Here is a 19,243-nt window from a genome sequence, read left to right as displayed (position 1 = left end):
TACAGGAGGGTAGAGTAGGGCTTGTACAGAGCCTCTTGCATAGATGTTTTTGGTGGCTGTAGTGGAACCAGAAAGGCTTGGCCTGGATCTATTTTTTTTTTGTGGCTTTGAGAAAATTATCTAATTTCTTTGAGTCTCAATCATCTAAATAATGGTGATCATATTAGGGCTCATCTTATGGGATTATGGGCATAATTAAATGAGGCATTGTGCTACATGCTTAGCATAAGGCTTGAATTCAGCAAGTGCTTAATGTAGATTTCGTTGGAAATTTAAAAATATATATATGCCTTTATGAAACCCCATTTCTTATTTCCACACTTCTTCCTATTAGACTGAGCAACTGACTTGACTCCTTGCTGGAAAATTAAAATAACTTGATTGACTTCAAATATGTCCTTTAAAAAATTCTTGTCTTAGTGAGCTTTGTCTACTATAGCAAAGTGTCATAGACTGGTTTTCTTAAACAGCAGAAATTTATTTCACAATTCTAAAGACTAGAAGTCCAAGATCAGAGTGTGAGCAGATTTGGTGTCTGGTAAGGGCCTTCTTCTGCTACCTTCTTGCTTCTCTCTCCTCATGTAGTGGGGGTGCAAGTAGAGAGAGAGAGAGAGAGAGAGAGAGAGAGAGAGAAAGGAAGTTCTAGGGTCTGTTCTTCTTATAAAGACACCAATCCCAGGACATAGTCCCCACCCTCATGGCATCATTTAAACCTAATTACCATCCAGCCCCCTCCCTTGCCAAACATTATGTTAGGAATTAGGGTTTCAACCAGTGGATATTCGTTGAGATACTTCAGTCCAGAGCACACTGTCTCAACATTGAGGAATAAGTGTTTTAAGAGGAAGGAAGTAAGAAGAAGAGAGAAAAGGAAAAAAAGGACTAAGGGGAACCACTCAAGTACCTTTTTTCTACCATCTTCTTTCTATCAGCCTCCTTGCATCTCCTAACCTCACCTATCGAGGGCTTCAGAATGGAGAGCGACCTTGGGTGGAGACCAGAAGCTGCGGCCTGGCGCACAGGGGCCTGCTTTAAGGAAAGGGCTGCACACTGCATGGTCTCTGTCCCTGAAGTGAGCATAGCCTTTGTGAGGGGACCAGCACCCAGGAGAGGGACATCCTCTGGTGATGACCAACAGAGAAGAGGGGGCCAAGGTACCAGCTTTGGGCAGAAGCATGACTACAGGTGGCCCCAGGACCTGAGCTCAGTGGAAAGCACTGATCATCCTGCATTTTGGAGGCCTGCCTTCACTTGGCAGGGACAGAAGAGACTGACAGAAGGAGATCACCCCAACCCATGTTGATGGTAGTCCCAAACTCTGCCTCAGCGCCATCTGCCAAAGCCCCTTTGAGAAAGCAGGAGCTCATGTGGCTGGATGCCTGGCTTACACAGAGATTTGAAAACAGTCCCATGAGCTTCAAAGAAGGGATGAGATCCTGATAGTGAATAAGTAAGGGTGCAGAAAGTTAGAAAGCAAGGGTTAAATATCTTGAGATTTCTTAGAGAATTCATGCTTCTTCATGTAAAGTAAGTAGAAAAGGAAAAGAGAAAACTGTCCCACCATAGCCAAGGTGCTGACCATCTCCTCTGAACCTCCACAGAAATTCCCTACAATGTTTACATAATCATGGATCATTTTCCAAAAGTTTTATATCAAAGCACAACTTCCTTATTTTTATGCAAAGCTCATAGTAAGACAGTTTGGATGAATTGAGACTTGTGATGATATTTCTTTTCTCTGGTCAATATAACTTCCTGTGTTCCAACTTCACATACAGCGTCACTGGGGAACTCAGAAGGGTCACATAGCAAATAGCGTAAACCAGTTCCACAACTTGAAGAGCACTGGGGGGGGAGGGGAAGGATATGGTTTTAGCTGTGCCAATGGAGTTCTCAGGCAGAGCCTCAGGGGGGAGCTTCATTCTAGATGCTTCAGAGAGGAGGACCAGAACTAGTGAGTGTGAGTTACACAACGGCAAGTTTCAGCTCAGGACAGGAGAGGACTTTCTGCTGAACAGGATGCCCTGTGGGTTGGCAAGCACACCATTCCCACTGGAAGTGTTCGGATCAAGGCCAGATGGCCATCAGCAAAAATTAGGAAGGTAAAGTGAGGTTTTTCAATCAGCTCCCATGTTCTACCCCTGCCAGGGATGCGGGATGAAGATTAGGGGGAGGTGGGATGTATGTGTGGCTGTCTTTCTAAGAGGATCTTCAAAGTCCAAGTTGCTGCCCTCCATCAGCCCAGGTGTCTCACTCCCCTGGTCCTTCATTTTCCCCAGCTCCCTGAGCCATTCTGAGCCCACAGAAACTTAGTTCTTAGATCTGACCACCACTTGGATCTTGATTTTCAATCGGCCTTTTTCACTACCTAGTCATGGTAGTCTGAGATTTTGAGAATGATTCTGTGCAGCTTCTTTTCAATTTAATTCATGATTCTGTGGCTCCTAGATTTTGCTTTCCCAATTATGATCCTTCCATACCACATTTTTTTCATACTGAAACTAATTTGTCATCTTGATAAATTTTACTGTCCTTTCTTGGGTCTCTTTCTTAGAACTCTTTTTTATCTTCTTGAAGCAGAATGCTGTGGACCTCCGTGGCTTAGTACCTCACACATTCCCCAATGTGTGCATTTTTACTCTATGGGAAACAGTATAATATATATTTTTAAGATGCATTAATGGGGTGGGGGTTGTGGCTCAGTGGTAGCTTGCTAGCCTAGCATGTGCAAGGCCCTTTTTCAATTCTTAGCACCACATAAAAAAAATAAGTAAACAAAATAAAGTATTGTAACCAACTACAACTAAAAAATAAATATTAAAAATTGCATTAATGTAGGACAGAGAAAATCCAGGATCTTCTACAACTAGATGGGCTGTGTGACTTTGGGGAAGTTATTTACCAGCTCATTTGTACATTAATTTCCATGTTTGCAAAATGGAGAGAGAAGCATGTCCTCCAAACATTCATGAAAACAAACAGTTTAGTATTTAATAGCCTGACATACTGCTTTGCATACAGTAGGGGCTGAATAAGAGATGGAAAAGAAACTGAAAGCTCCCATCTTAATTATAATATCTTCTTAATTGTATAAGACATATTTAATGAAATATGTCAATTCTTTCAAAGGAATACTTTCCAAACCTCCAAGACTCAAGTTTGAGTTATTTGGTTCCAATTCATTTAAATCAATCTTTTTTAAACAAAACTCTTATTGAGTAGCTTTAAGAACATTGTACTCACACATCCTAAACATAAACGCAAAGCCTCATGTCTTTACAAACGTAAGTGGATATGTGTGAGATGTACATAGAATTAGCCCACTATCTTCTTTTTAATGTTCAGACAGTCTTGGCACCTTCGAGAAGCAAGAGCTACAGCGAGAAAAGTGGGAGAGGAACAACATGCCAAGCAGAAGCCTCTCTCGACGCTCCATCAGCAAAGAGAGATGGGTGGAGACACTGGTGGTGGCTGACACAAAGATGATCGAATACCATGGGAGTGAAAACGTGGAGTCCTACATCCTCACCATCATGAACATGGTACACCTGACTGTATGAGGTGGGGGGGCAGTCGGTGAAGAGATGCCATTAAAAGTGCCTTCTTGCCCATCAAAGAAAGAGGTCCTTTTAACCTGCATAGATAGATAGAGATGTGTGTGTGTGTGTGTGTGTGTGTGTGTGTGTGTGTGTGTGTGTGGTGTGTGTTCCCCCCTATCTAAGTGAATACAGATGGAGATTTAGGACAAATTAGTATTTCCCTTAAAAGCATATATCCTGGGGAAAATGTGATTTATCATTGTATATTTTTATTAGGTACATAGCAAGCATTTCAATCCTTTTGGTATGACTTTGTCTTATCCATCATTTATGTTTTTATATAAATGAGTAAATTGAACCAAGAATTAGAGTGTGATTTTCTCAAAGTAGTTATAGCTAGAATTGGAATAAAGTTATACTGCAATTTCTAATTTTAAGCTTCCCTTTGCCTTATGGGTGTGTTCTGCCTTTCTGTTAATAAGGGGGAAAGGTATTTGCTTGAGTAACTAATAATGAAAGTGGGGACGACCCTAGGAAAGGGAATGGTCAAAGAAAAGAAAGGGATTGATGTCTCAAGCACATAGTCAGTCAATCATCCAGAAAGATTATCTTTAAATACCTCAATGTGGGTGGAACTGTTGGCATATCTTACTTGTCTTTGTTCTATATCAAGAATGTGTGACCTATAATATGATGTGAATTCAATGGCATTGCAGTGATGTTTTTCCCCTGCCGCATAGATACACATTACCTATCCATGTGGAGCTAACAGTTTTCCATTTTTGACTCCAGGTCACTGGGTTGTTCCATAATCCAAGTATTGGTAATGCAGTTCACATCGTTGTGGTTCGGCTCATTCTCCTTGAAGAAGAAGAGGTAAGGAATAGTTTCCGCTTTACTCCTCTCTGTAACTGTACACTTTCTAACTCCTTTTTCAAAAGGGTTCTTGATAAATAAGAGGTTTCCAGATAGGTGTTTGGAAGCTCATAGAAGAAGGACAATAGTTTTGTGTTATTTTCTTGAGTACAGCCATATTGAAGGCAAGAAGGATGTCATTTCCAAAATGTACATAGTTGGAATCACCTGACTGCCACTACATTTAGTTATACACAAACCAGACCTACAGCACGTACTAAGCCAAGGAACTGAATATACTCCTCAGAAGAGGATATACAATCAATCAACAAATATATGAAAGAAAATGTGCAACATCTCTAGCAATTAGAGAAATGCAAATCAAAACTACTCTAAGATTTCATCTCACTCCAGTCAGAATGGCAGCTATCAAGAATACAAATAACAATAAGTGTTGGTGAGGATGTGGGGAAAGATGCACACTCATACATTGCTGGTGGGTCTGAAAATTGATGCAAACAATCTGGAAAGCAGTATAGAGATTCCTTGGAAAACTTGGAATGGAACCACCATTTGACCCAGCTATCCCACTCCTTGGTTTATACCCAAAGGACTTAAAAGCAGCATACCACAGGAATACAGCCACATCAATGTTTATAGCAGCACAGTTCATAATAGTTAAATTGTGGAACCAATCTAGATGCCCTTCAGTAGATGAATGGATAGGAAAACTTTGGTATATATACACAATGAACATTACTCAGCATTAAAAGAGAATAAAATCATGGCATTTGCAGGTAAATGGATGGATTTGAAGAATATAATGCTAAAGTGAAGGGACTGGGGATGTGGCTCAAGCAGTAGTGCACTCGCCTGGCATGCGTGCGGCCCGGGTTCGATCCTCAGCACCACATACCAACAAAGATGTTGTGTCCACCGAAAACTAAAAAATAAATATTAAAATTCTCTCTCTCTCTCTCTCTCTAAAAAAAAATAATAATGCTAAAGTGAAGTAAACACATCCCCAAAAAACCAAAGGCTAAATATTTTCTTTGATATAAGGATGCTAATTCATAATGGCGATGATGGGGGGAAAGCATGGAGGAATGGAGAAATTTTAGATAGGGCAAAGGGGAGGGAGGGGAAGGGAAGAAGGAAGGGGGTAGGAATGATGGTGGAATGAGTTAGACATCATTACCCTAAATACATGTATAAAGACACGAAGGATGTGGCTCTACTTTATGTACAACCAGAGATATGAAAAATTGTGCTCTATATGTGTAATATGAAATGAATTGCACTCTACCATAATATATAACAAATTATAATAAATAAATAATAAAAAAGTAACAGTGAACAGAGGGGAAAAATATATCTGGGGGGACAAACTATATAGGTGATTGGTTTCAATAAAAGGTGAGACGTGAAAATGTTAAGCCTTTTATACCACTAATTAATGAACTGTGGCTCTTTAACACAATTCTCTCAGATTTGGACTCTTCTGAACTTCTACCTTTCATCTATTCTCAGAAACTTACTTATCCACATTCTGAGACTCCTAATGGATACCAGAAGTCCAGAGCTCTTCCTTGAGGCCCCTACTCATATCTAATTGCTTACTTGACATCTCAACCTGCATGTGCCTTAGTCCATTTAATCATGGAAACTTAATAAGTCAACAATGGAAATTTTGATTATTTCTTGCCCCCAATACCTCAATTTTCCTTCCCTCCATTTCCTAAACCACCATCTTATCCATCTCTGTGGATCCTATCCATCTTTGTATATGTACCAAATTGCTAAGTGTAGGAGTCATTCTTGATTTCTCTCTTTCATATCTGCCAAATCCAACAGCAAGGCCCTTAGTGGTTCTACCTCTGAAGTACATCTAGCCACCCACTGCTCATCATCTCACCAGTCATCACTTTGGTTTAGGCCTTATCATATCAAGATATGGGCTACTAGAGTGAACTTCAAAATAGTTTTCCCATTTCCAGCCTTGCCTCCATAATCCATTCTGCATAGACGATCATTTTAACTACAGCTACAGTTGATCATTTTAAATACGACTGCCAAAATCCCTTTAATGACACTCTATTTTTTTTTTTTTAGCACAAATTCAAGTTCTCTTACTGCAGAGGCTTTAGTGATTTTGCCTCCACCTACCTCTCTAGACTTCCTGGTGTTACTTCCTTCCTTGCTTCCTGCCCTCCTGCTCTCTGGACTCAGGTTCTAAACACACTAGGTGCTTTGCAGCCTCATGGCCTGTGCACTAGTAGTTCCCAGTGTCTGAAATATCCCATCCAGGTTCTGCTCATCCCTCAGTCCTCAGTTAAAATGCTGTCTCGCCTCTTCAGAGAGGTCTCAGTCACCTCTCTCAAAGTTGGCCCCTCTTACCGTTCTCCATCACAGAATGATAGCACTCTCCCAACACATTATTATTCTGTGTACCTTTTGACTCTTACCTTAATTATCTCAGCCACCATCAGCATATGAATTACACGGTGCAAAAAAAAAAATGTGTTTCTTTATTTTGTTACATCCCAAGCACCTAATACCATGTCCGGAGCATGAATAATAAATGAAGTGAAATTTAATGAACTAACAATCCAGTCAGCCTGAAAAAAATGTCTTTGAAATCTATAGATCCTAATTCATGGCTGGTATACGTGAAATGGGACACCCATTCAAATCTGTTTCAGCAAGAGAGCTGTAGTCAGAATATCAAGGCAGGGCATATGGCTTTTTAAACAAGAGGGTCTCCACAATCAGTTAGTAGCTAGTTTAAATATGATCTCTGGAACCTGGATCTATTTTCCTTTTCTGCCCCACCAACCCTATATCTTTTCTTCATTCAAGACATATTTGGGGTTTCTTGGAATAACTACAGGTATAGTATTTCTCTTCCTGTGATCCTTTCATTAAGAAGATCTACCTAAGCCAGGAGTCATAGCACACACCGATAATCCCAGCAGCTCTGGATGCTGAGGCGGGAGGATTGTAAGTTCAAGACCAGCCCCAGCAATTAAGTGATGCTCTAAGCAATTTATCGAGACCCTGTCTCAAAATAAAAACAAAAAAGGCTGGTGCTATGGTTTAGATATGAGGTGTCCCCTCATATAGGAGACGATGCAAGAAAGCTTAGAGATAAAATGATTGGGTTATCAGAACCTTAACCCAATCAGAGGGTTTGTTCCCTGAAAGGATTAACTGGGCAGTGACTGTAGGCAGGTAGGGTGTGGGTTGGAGGAGGTGGGTCACTGGGGGCAGCCTTTGGGATATTGATTTGTCTTTGTTGAGCAGAGCTCTCTGCTTCCTGATCATGTCCTGAGCCATCTCCTCCACCATGCTCTTCTAATATGAGGTTCTGCTTCACCTCAAGCCCCAAGGAGTAGAGCCAGCTTTTATGGGCTGAGACCTCTCAGACTGTGAGCCCCCAAATAAACTTTTCCTCCCCTAAAATTGTTTTTGTGGGGGACTGGCGTTCACTCAGCACTCAAGGGCCAGCAGAGTGCACAGCAGACCCAGTGCAGGCCACAGCTCCCTCCACAGTCTCCTTATGTTGCCCAGGCTGACCTCAGATTTGTGATCCTCAGCCTCCTGAGTCCCTGGGATTACAGTTGCTTTTACCTGGTGATTCCTGAGGAAAACAGATTCAAAAAGGGATGAGTGAACTGGAACAGCTGAGGCAGGAAGCAGAACCGCAGAATCAGACCCAGATGGAACCCAGGGCCTGACACATGCTAGAAGATACTCCAGCACTGAGCTCTACCACAGCCTTTTAAGTTTTATTTTGAGACCAAGTCTTTCTCAGTTGCTCAGGCTGACCTCAAACTTGGAATCCTCCTGCCTCAACCTCGCAAATAACTGGAATTACAGATGTACACCACCACATCTGCCACATTTTCTTTCTTTCTTTCTTTCTTTTTTTTTTTTTTGCACAAAGATGTTAACATCAGATCTTCTATTTTCTTTTTTTTTATTTTGTTTTGTGGCAAACAGCATGGAATTCTTTTATAAAAATTCAGTTTTATAATGGATAGTAGTGTTCATAAGAATAAATTCGCTATGTAAGTAGATTATTTGAATTATGAAAATCTGCCTCTAACTTCTGCAGATAGTAGAATCCTTGTATTCTAACATGATATTTTTAATTTTTGGTACTGATTTTTAGTACAGTTTAATGATTTTCATTTTCAGCCCTTAAACTATATTATTAATACTAATGTAAATACTATGAGGGAAAAAAAATTGTTGTCTCTGCTTTGTAAATGGTGACTACAAGTACCTGATATTCATCTGATTTTTTCACCAGATGATTGAATAAAGAAAGATGACCTGAACAATGATGGGTCATTTTCATAAAACCTGAAACCACAGAACCTTTTTTTCAGAATTTAGACTTACACTGTACCATTTTTGGAACATGGCTCAGGTTATCACTCATTTCCAGAAACTCTTCACTCTAGAAAATCATACTAAATTATTCCTTGTTAAATGAGGTCTCTAAACCCACAATGTGGCTAAGGATGAGAGAATCAAATCATATTTTTGTGCAACTAGTTGTGAAACACACTTACATAGAAATGGTCTGTTTATAAATGGATTGACAGGGCAGCCCAAATTACCAAATCTTTCATTTACTCCTTCTGCAAAGCCTTTGTTGTGTTTTATTCACTAAATATTTTGTGTCTTCTCTTTGCCTAAGAGAATACCAAGCACTGTAGGCAAAAAATAATAATAATAAAAATAAAGAGGATACTACCCTAACCTTTGCAGGGGAGTGGATTTCTTAAATCTAGCATATATATCAATTCTCTAAATTTGTTATTAACTGATAAACTTAGTTTAAAATGTCTTGCTGGAGCTGGGGTGTAGCTCACTGGTTGAGTACAGGTTTAGCATATGGAAGGTCCTGGATTCAATTTTTAGCGCCCAAATAAATCAAATGTTTTGATATTTTTAATAAATAAATAAATAAATTTTAAAAATTGATCTTATCAGTCTTTCGGTCACAGCAGTAAAAAAGCTGACTGACGCATCTGGGGATGTGGCTAAGTGGTTAAGCACCCCTGGGTTCAATCTGCAGTACCAAAATAAATAAATAAAATCTAAAACTTGGAAATCAGGCAAAATAAAAACTAGGTATCTTTTAAATGTCTAACTTACCTATCTGAACTTCTGAGAATGGAACTGGTTATTACTCATCAATGTTAGGTCCTAGATATAGTAAAGTTAGGTACTGACTTACAGAAAACTGATAAGGCTACACAACTGGTGCTTGTCTAGTAGAGATAAAAATGATTTGTGTCTGACAAAGAAAACAGCCCCAAGCCTGTGGCCTGTGGAACATTGCATCTAATTTAGCAATCTCATTCCAGCATTAGGGTTTTCAAACTCAACAAAGGAAAGTTCTGGGTATGAAATGGAAAAATCTTCGCCCTCTGCAGTTCCAGCAATACCACTTGCATGACTTCCCTACGTGGCTTCCTCCAGACCCTTAGGATTCCACATCTCTTCATTCTCAGGAAACAATGTATGCCCTCTTTTTATTTTTTTAATATATTTTAGTTGTAGATGGACACAATACCTTTATTTTATTCATTTATTTTTATGTGGTGCTGAGGATCACACCTGGTGCCTCACACATGCTAGGCTGGCCCTCTACCACTGAGCCACGATCCCAGCCCCAAGGTATGCCCTCTTAATGCGGGCTTCTTGCTGCCCATGAAGTTGTTCAGGAGGATTTGATTGATCACTACATCCTCCAATCAATCACAGTTACATTGTTTTTCTTCTTCCTGGCCCGATTTTGCAAGTGCAAAGAGACACAAATGATTTGCTATAGACAGCATAGCTCTCTACCTCTACCTTGCAAACATTATCTTCATTCAAGCTTTTTATTAAATAGAATCTATAAAGTGGTACAAGGTCCACCGGGTGACAGCAGAATAGACATTTATAATTCTTGTTTTCCTGATTCCCAGATATGATTCAGGCTATTCTTCACATCGTTGACTAGTGAGCAGTCCAAACAACAGCAAAATGCAATGATTCCGCTCCTAACTAACCTCAGGATGACAGACAGACACAGACAGGAAGTACGACTGTCACCACTTTGAGCAGAGACCTGCGTGCTCACTCTGACTTTGCCATCCTTCAGCATGTAGCCCTGTGAAGGTCACATCATTGCTCCATATTCCATCAGTCACTGAGGCTCTGCTAGCCCACTGAGGAAATGAATATGGATATAAGTCCCATTTCCTGACTCTGAGGAACCTAAAGTCTGCTGCCAAAAGCACAAATAGAAAATTTTAAATTGAGACTGTCATGAGTGTAAAAAAGATGTACCTGGGATAGGAAAAGATGCTTGAATGTCTAAGCTGTGTTTTAGAGAATAAGAAGGAATTAGCCAGTGCGGAAGGACATGCCGAGTTGAGGCACCTACATGAGCACTGGCTTAGGTGTTTAGCCTAGCACTCGGCAAATGAACGAGGCCAGTGAAGACATCGCTGATATTAGACAACAGGACAGGAGAATGAGAACTCAGGTAGAAAGGAAACGATGAGATTGTGCTGGAGGGAGGAGAGATCAAGGTCGATCAAGACCTTCCCATTTCCACTCACAGCCAGTCCTGCTCCTCTGTCGGCTGCCTCTGTATAGGACAGAGATCTGGAAGGCATCCATGACACCTCCTTCTCTCCCTCCCACATCCAGTCCACCATCAGGCACTGCTAACTCTATCCCACCTTCTCCATCTCTACAATACAAGCTACTTAAGCCGCTCATGGACTATGGTTGGAGGTATATCCTGTCTGGACTAGTCAAGTACGGTAATATTCTTTTCAATTGGGTTTTCTCCCTGTGGCCCAGATGAACTCAATGCATTAATGTGACCATAACTACCCTCCTGCCATCACCTCTCCAACCTCCACCCCTGGTTTAAAGCAGTTTGGTGGATTTCTGGCTCCCTCCCCATTCCATTATGCCCCCCTTGCTCTTGGGATACGGTGACTGTCTGCTACTCATCATGCTTTCTCTTGCCATGGATCTTGTTGTCTGGACTGTTTTCCTTCTTGTTCTCACTCGATGAACGCCGTAATTACTTCAGCTCAAGTGTTACTTCACCACGGCGGTCCTCCCTGACCTCCATGCCCAGTGGATCTCGGTTTTTCACTCCCACCACACTGCCTTTCTCCCTCATCATCTATCACTGTGCTCATTTCACGTCTATTTGATTGCTGGAATTCCCTTCAATAGTATATGCCACCTAAGGGAAGAGGTTAGGTCTGGTATTGTTCACCATTAGCCCTACTAATACGTAACAGGCCCCTGATTTTTCAATGACTAAATAAGGGAATGAATGAGTGAACTGAGGCCAGCAGTCTGGGCAAACATGAGGGGCAACAGTGACCAACTCATGACAAACCTTGTGACCACATGAAGAGATCTGGATGTCATCCTGTGGGAGACTCTGGATGATTCCCATACTGACCAATGAAATGCAGAGAAAGGCACTAGAGGAGCCACTTGGAGGCTCTGTGGGAAGTTGTGTGAGGTGGGGACACTGAGGTGGGGTCACGAGGTACGTCCCATTCATCAGTGACTTTCCACCACTCCACTCTGGTCTTTGGTATTCTGATCTCATAGGACAGCTAGCACTGCTTTGGACTTTATTTTTCAGTGGTGGGTTCAAGAGAGTTCAGGATTAAGTGGTAACAACTTCTGTCCATCATTTTCTGTCCTGTTAAAACCACTGAGGACTGTCACCACATTTTGAGAACAAATTGAGTGACTGGATGTGCAACTCACTTGGGAGGCTTTCTCAAAGACTTAGGTGGTCATACTTCAGAGCCGTGGAAACTCTGAGACACAAACCAGGCTCTGAAAGACAAGTATTAAGTCACCAAGGCCAAGAAAGCAAACCAGCTTCAGCTACGAGCCAACTTGCTCACCCCTGTCCTCCTCCACCAACCCTGAATCAAGCTCTTATTTTCATTTTGTGACACGAGTGCTATGATTTTGATGCTTAATTCACTTCAAGGCCTTGGACCCAAACAGCTTCTAGCCCTTTCCACTTTAGATCTATTCAGCCAGATTCAATGGCCTCTCTGCCAGGGGCTAGGAGTTGGACTCATCCTCCCAGCTCATGTGAGCAGCCTGATGTTGTGGAGAGAACAAGATGATAGTTGGTCCCACTACTTTCTAGCTGTCTAACCTATGGTAGGACACTTTTTTTGTGCCTCCATTTCCTGACTGGATAAAGTGGCATTAATAATATCTACTCCATACAGGTTTGCTGTGAGAATAAAATGTATTAGTTCATGTAATACTTAGTGTTATGCATGGCTTCTAGAAGCCAGTGAATAAATGTCACTTGTTAGTGTCAATCTTATTATTTTTGTCATCATTATTGTCATCCTCTTTTAGTTACAACAATAACCCTATGTATCTATTGCATTCATACTCAGTTTGCAAGTCCTAGGAAAATAACAAGCCTTAAGGACAAGACGAGGATCAGAAAAAGCTGGAGACTTCTTTTAAAAACATGAAAACAAGGATGGATGAGAGTTAGATGAAGCCCAGTGGATCCCAGGTGGCTCTGCCATCCGGAGTGGGCCTGAGGGTGTCAGGCTGGACTGAAGGAGAGGCACAGACCTGATGGCTGGAAGGATCTGCCTGCCTTCATGGAGAATTTCTTCTTCTTCTTCTGAGAGATTTAGTGTTAGGTTCACTCTGAAGTTAAAAGCCTGTTGATCTTAGAAACTCAGATGATGGTTTCTGCGTCCACTCTCATCCTCCACCTGATGCGTGAGTCTTTAATAGTTCATATAATTGTTGATCTTTCAGGTTAAACGTCAAAAATATTGGCAAAGAGTTTTTAGACTCACCTTTGTTTTTCTTTAATCAAAGATTTTTTTTTCCTCTGATAGTAGATGAGTTATTCCTTAGGCACAGGAGAAGTTTCCAGATTTTACGTTTCACTGCTTGTCTCTTCCTTGTCCATCATCTCTTTCAGTAGCTTATGCCTGGCTAGCAGAGCAAGGTCAGATTGTGTACCAAATCAAAAATTGCTACTAGGAATTACAGAGAAATCGATACAAGATTTTTTTTTTCATTATAGAGAGAGCTTACAAAAAGAGAGCAATTTGTAACAAAAGCTATGTTCTTGTAAAATCATTTCCTATCTCCCAGTTAGGGCTGTTTCTGTGAATAGAGGCTGATTTCCTCCATGTCAGCTCCCTATCCTATAAGGTCACAGTCTCATATGCATAGGAAAGGGGACGTGGGAAGCAAATTGGACTAGCTGGAGGAAATGAGGTGATGGGTGAAAAAAAGATGAACTAAAAGCTAAATCTATTTTTGTTTGCAGAGGAAATAATTTCATGTAGATGGGGGTTTATTTTAACAAGCTCCAATAATGACCAGGTTGCTTTATGAAAACGTTTAGCACAAGTCTCTCCTCTTTATTGTGAGCCAGCATCATCTCTCTGAAATCCTTTTTCCATCTTGGGTGCGCTTAGGGCTACTTGGTCTAAATGCATCATTAATTATCCTTCCCAAGGGTCCTGTGACCAAGTGCACTCAAGAAACAAAATCAGCAAGTACTGCTTGGACTTAACCCTTTGTAAGACTTGCAGATAAGAGGCTGAAGGGACTGGGTGGGAGGGGAAGATGTGCTCAGAGAAAGCCTCCTGGAAGAGCTGTGATATTTAATTGAAAATGAAGAAAGTATCCTGAAGACCTCTTGTCACCGAGCTTGTGTGAAATGCCACACAGTGCAGATGAGAGTTTTATGCCAGGCAAACTACTCAGCTGAAAATTACCAGCAATGTGGTCAGTTACGCACTTGTTTTGTCTATAACAGGAACATACAAAAGCAAGGAAGAGAAAGTACTCAAGATGTTGGAGGTAGATATTTTTCTCTTTAGTGACTATCTGCCAGGTTTTTCCAGAATTGCTCTTGTAGGAGGGTTGAGATGAATGAAAAATTCCTCTGTGGCCAGCTCTTTACTTTTCAGCACTTTTCCCTTTTCTTTTTCTTATTGGTTGCTCAAAACATTACAAAAAGCTCTTGACATATCATATTTCATACATGTGATTCAAGTGGGTTATGAACTCCCATTTTTACCACGTGTACAGGTTGCAGGATCACATTGGTTACACATCCACGTTTATTCATACTGCCATACTAGTGTCAGTTGTATTCTGCTGCCTTTCCTATTCCCTTCCTATTCCCCCTCCCCTCCCCTCTCCTCCCATCTTCTCTCTCTACTCCATCTACTGTAATTCATTTCTCTCTCTTGTTTTTTTTCCCTTTCCCCTCACATCCTCCTATATGTAATTTTGTATAACAGTGAAGGTCTCCTTCCATTTCCATGCAATTCCCCTTCTCTCTCCCATTCCCTCCCACCTCTCATCCCTCTTTAATGGTAATCTTCTTCTCATGCTCTTCCTCCCTGCTCTGTTTTGAGTTGCCCTCCTTATATCAAAGAAGACATTCGGCATTTGTTTTTTAGGGATTGGCTAGCTTCATTTAGCATAATCTGCTCTAGTGCCATCCATTTGCCTGCAAATGCCATGATTTTGTTATTTTTTAGTGCTGAGTAATATTCCATTGTGTATAAATGCCACACTTTTTTATCCATTCATCTATTGAAGGGCATCTAGGTTGGTTCCACAGTCTAGTTATTGTGAATTGTGCTACTATGAACATTGATGTAGCTGTATCCTTCCCCAACAGCCTCACTGCTAGAAAACCTCAACAATGATGCAGACCTAGTCCATATAATTAGATGGTCTAGCCTTGTTCTCATTAATGCTTGATTGACTGCCCTCCATTCTCCTCTTCATCCCTGCAAAGATGTGAGATGCTACCTTTTTGCAGGCTAACATGTTAGTTTGCCACAAATTTAATGAATGTGATGTTGGGAGAAGACATGAGACTCTTGAATTAGAAGCAAAAGACATTTTTACTCATGGCTCAACATACAACATGAGCTTCATGTTTCCCACTGTCTCTTGTCACCAGAGGGGTGATATAAGCAGCCCAGCTGGATACTCTGCACACTGTAAGTTTTACTATAGCTAAGGAACCCTAAGATAAGGAAACCCCAATTTGGTAAAAGTGATGATAAATAAACTTGACCAACTTTTGCCCCAGAGGGGGCCATTACCTTATTATCATGAACTGAAAAGAAAAATCTGCTCTTTTCTCTGCAGAGAGACTATCTTCCAAGGCTGTTTGTTGTACAGCATCCTTGAAAAGAACAAAAGCTATCAGTGATGGTGTGCAAATATATGAGAGACCTGTGGGAAAATGTGTTTTTACAGGCACTGGAATTACTATTACAGATTTTCTGCTTTGTTGTCAAACTTCTGATCCTTTCCCCTTTCATTCCTGTAGTCAGTAGGAGATCTTGCCTGTTTTACCGACTTAACACAAAAACCTCTCACCAACCTGATCTTCACTTTTTTCCTGGCTAAACCCACATTTTTTCCACCTTTTCTTCACTTTTTGATGAGGGATGTGCACTCTTACTTTTGTCAAAATTGCTGTGTATACAGGTATGTGCAGTGCCCGAGAGAGGAGAGGACTAAATTCCACTCCTTCTCCTGGAGGCATTTAAAGGAAATAGTACATCATTTTATAAATGGAAGGAGACCCTCACTGTTATACAAAATTACATATATGATGGTATGAGGGGGAAGAGAAAAAAAGAGAGAGAGAGAAATGTGTCACAGTAGATTGGGTAGAGAGAGGGGAGGGGAGGGGAGGGGAAGGGAAGGGAGGGGAGGGGGGATAGGAAGGGGATAGGGAAGGCAGCAGAATACAACAGACACTAGTATTGCTGTATGTATAAAAGTGGCTGTATAACCAATGTGATCCTGCAATCTGTACACGTGCAAAAATAAGAATTCACACTCCATTTGAATCAAATGTATGATATGTCAAGATCATTGTATTGTCTTGAGCAACTAATAAAAAAATAAAAATAACAGTAGGATAAAGACATTTTTATTAAAGCATAAATAATTAGTAAAAAAAAAAAAAAAAAGAAAATGCGGCAAGTACTATGAACCAAGTACGCACAAGATATATTGGCAGAAACCTCATCCAAATTGGGTGGGGGGGAGTGAAAGACTTCCTAGAAATGACCTATTTGTGTGTTAAAAGGATGAATGGAGGGATGAAAGGAGAAAAATAGCATGTTAGGAAGAGAGGATAGTTTAAAGAAAGGAAAGGAAAAATATCACAGTGTGTGTGGTGGAGGAGTGTTGATATAAGCAATCTAATGTTGCTGGCAGGTAAGCTGTAAGGTTGCCAGGAAGTTGGGCTTCAGAGGCTCTTGAGCCATGGGTCCTGGTAAGGGTAGACTTCTGTTTTGACAAAAATGAACCTCAATCTGACAATAGTGATAGATTAGAAGAGGTCAAGTAATAAAGTAGGAAAACAAAGGAGATGCTGCATTTAACATGTCTAGAATGAAAGTTTGAGCTAAGGGCAGTGGGCAGCAAAGGTGGAGAGGAGAGACTATCCTCTAAATCAGCAGCGAATCATGAGAGGCTGGGAGGCAGAATCTGCAAGGGAGTAGTCCAACAGGAAGACACTGGCACGTCTCAGTTGGCCAGTCTAGTACATGGTGGTTCTTGCAATTGAGACAGGATTTACAGGAAGATCATCATTTCTCAGGATGCTGAATTGAAGGTATCTGTGGAGATATTCATCAAAAGATTTAGGTACATCTGAACTTCAGGAGAGATTTGGAATGATTTATAAATTTGGAAGTTTAAAAAAAAAATGATTTCCAAAAACACAACCGTGACTGAGAGTGAACTAAGCCATGAGCCATGGAAGGGCAGAAGAAGGGCCCCTGGGAGGCCTGAGAAGTGGCCAAAGAGGAAGAGGATGACAGTTTGGAATCCTGAGATAGAGGTGTCTGTCCCTGCCTTCTCACTGGGGGGAAATGGGGAGGAGATGGGCATAATCATCCACTACCAATTGCCAAGTCTTTCAAGTTATGCAAAGTGATGAGTTTAAAGAAGTCTTCGGTGGTTTGGAAACCACTAGCCCTGGACTCGTGACTGCAAGTGGATTGATTCTAAACCCTGCTCTGCCAATACCTGCTTTGTGACTTGGTTCAGGTGCCATCCAAAATGGCCTGGATTTCCTCACTGTTTAAATACATGATGGGCTATGTGATTCCTAAGGCGCTTCAGGGAGATGGGCTTTTCATCATCACGGGGAAATTGGATGCTGAGTTTATGCTGCAACATCTGGAAAATGACTCTGTGTCTCCATTAGGAACACATGTTGCTGACACTGAACTTGGCTCTGGATGAGGGAAACTGGGTATTTGTAAATATTCACTTGACTTAAGCAGACACTCATGAATGATATGGGAGTTCTTTCAGAATGCTGATTCAAGCTAATATGTAAAAGGACAATATTAGAAAATCGAGCTTCTCAGATCTGTGTTTCCCCCTCCAGGGATTATGTGAGCCAAGGTAAAGCTAAGCCCCATCTACTTCCACCACCTCTATAGCCATTAGGATTATTAACAAGCTTTTTATTTATTTATTTATTTTTAAAATATTGAATCTTCAGCTCAAGTCAGAGCTGCTTCTCACTTTTTAATTTTTTTTTAGGTGTCAATTTTTTAGGTGTCAATTATTTACTTACATGAGGTACTGAGAATCGAATCCAGTGCCTCACAGATGCTAGCCAAGTATTCTACCACTGAGCTACAATTCGAGCCCTCTAATAAGCTTTCATATTCATGGTTACTTAAGTAGGGAAGTTTATAAACTTTCAAGTAGGTATAGGGATATGTGTGTGGGAGCATGTGAATACACTGATATGAGAGTGTGGTTTTGTGATTATATGTTCAATGTGGTCATTGCCACAAATAAAATAAAACATTTTGGTAGAAAACAGGAGGAAAATTGGAAGAAAGATTATTCTTTTGATGAAAAATAGCTTTAGATAGAGCCATAATAATTCAGGAAAGACTGTAAAGTATTGTGATTCCCTGAACATCAGCATGCTCAATTTTGTTTAATGAAAAGCTTATGTCCACCACCAATTGGGACGAGTAGATTCAGACAATTTAAATTTCCTATTACCTGTATTTCCTTTATTTTAAATGAAAAAAACCCCTGTTCCTTCTTTTACTTTGTGTCTCTTTACTAAAATGTATGTTTTATTTCTGTTTTTAGTCAGAACACCTTTTATTTTGAGCTGTTCCCATTCTGTCTGCAGTTCCTCCTTTCAAACAAAGAAAGAGAACTTGGATTGCTGTTGAACCAAGATGTTTATCCTTGAACTTCATTGTGTAATCAACAAAGGGAAATTTACAAGTCTGAAAAATGGGAACTGACTTTCAGAGCAAGGGAGAGGAACAAATTCAATAGCTGCATGACTAGACCACCTTATTAGAATCCTTCAGGGAAGACATAACTGTGATGTAAATCAGTATCACCAAGGAAAAAAGCCCTAGGCCTCATTTCAAAACCATGACAGAGAGCCCAAGAATCTCAGAACACAAGTACCATTTAATTCTTGGTTCCTGGAGTGAGAGTTTGTTATGATGCCCTTGCTTCTTAGCTTCCTGTGAACAAAAATGTAGACACTGGGATGGAAAGCCATGGCAGACAGGTGCAGTAGCATGGCAACATTAAATTAAGAAATCCTTCAAAGGATTACTAGAATCTCAGTGATTTCTCCAGCGTTTCCTTTGAGCTTCCCTTCCTTGATTCTGGTAGCCTAATCTGTTAAGTGTGACTTTAGCTGTTGCGAAGGGCCACTCTAGTTCAGATGACAACTGTCAGGAGGATATGTTTGAGAG

General features: G+C 40.7%; 1 protein-coding gene across 3 annotated transcripts in view; it reads left to right on the top strand.

Moving 5' to 3' along the window:
• Positions 1 to 19,243, top strand: part of Adamts12 (ADAM metallopeptidase with thrombospondin type 1 motif 12) — a 334,703-nt gene that overhangs the window by 158,710 nt on the left and 156,750 nt on the right. For all 3 annotated transcript variants that reach the window (XM_078017184.1, XM_078017196.1, XM_078017188.1), the window contains exons 4-5: positions 3,346 to 3,542; positions 4,332 to 4,415. In XM_078017184.1, coding sequence (XP_077873310.1) covers positions 3,346 to 3,542; positions 4,332 to 4,415 — 281 coding nt within the window. The remainder of the gene's footprint in view (positions 1 to 3,345; positions 3,543 to 4,331; positions 4,416 to 19,243) is intronic.

This window comes from Ictidomys tridecemlineatus, chromosome 1, assembly GCF_052094955.1.
Source record: "Ictidomys tridecemlineatus isolate mIctTri1 chromosome 1, mIctTri1.hap1, whole genome shotgun sequence".
NCBI classification, from domain to species: Eukaryota; Metazoa; Chordata; class Mammalia; order Rodentia; family Sciuridae; genus Ictidomys; species Ictidomys tridecemlineatus.
Note: the sequence above shows the minus strand (reverse complement) of the source record. Positions and strands in the feature narration are given on the sequence as shown.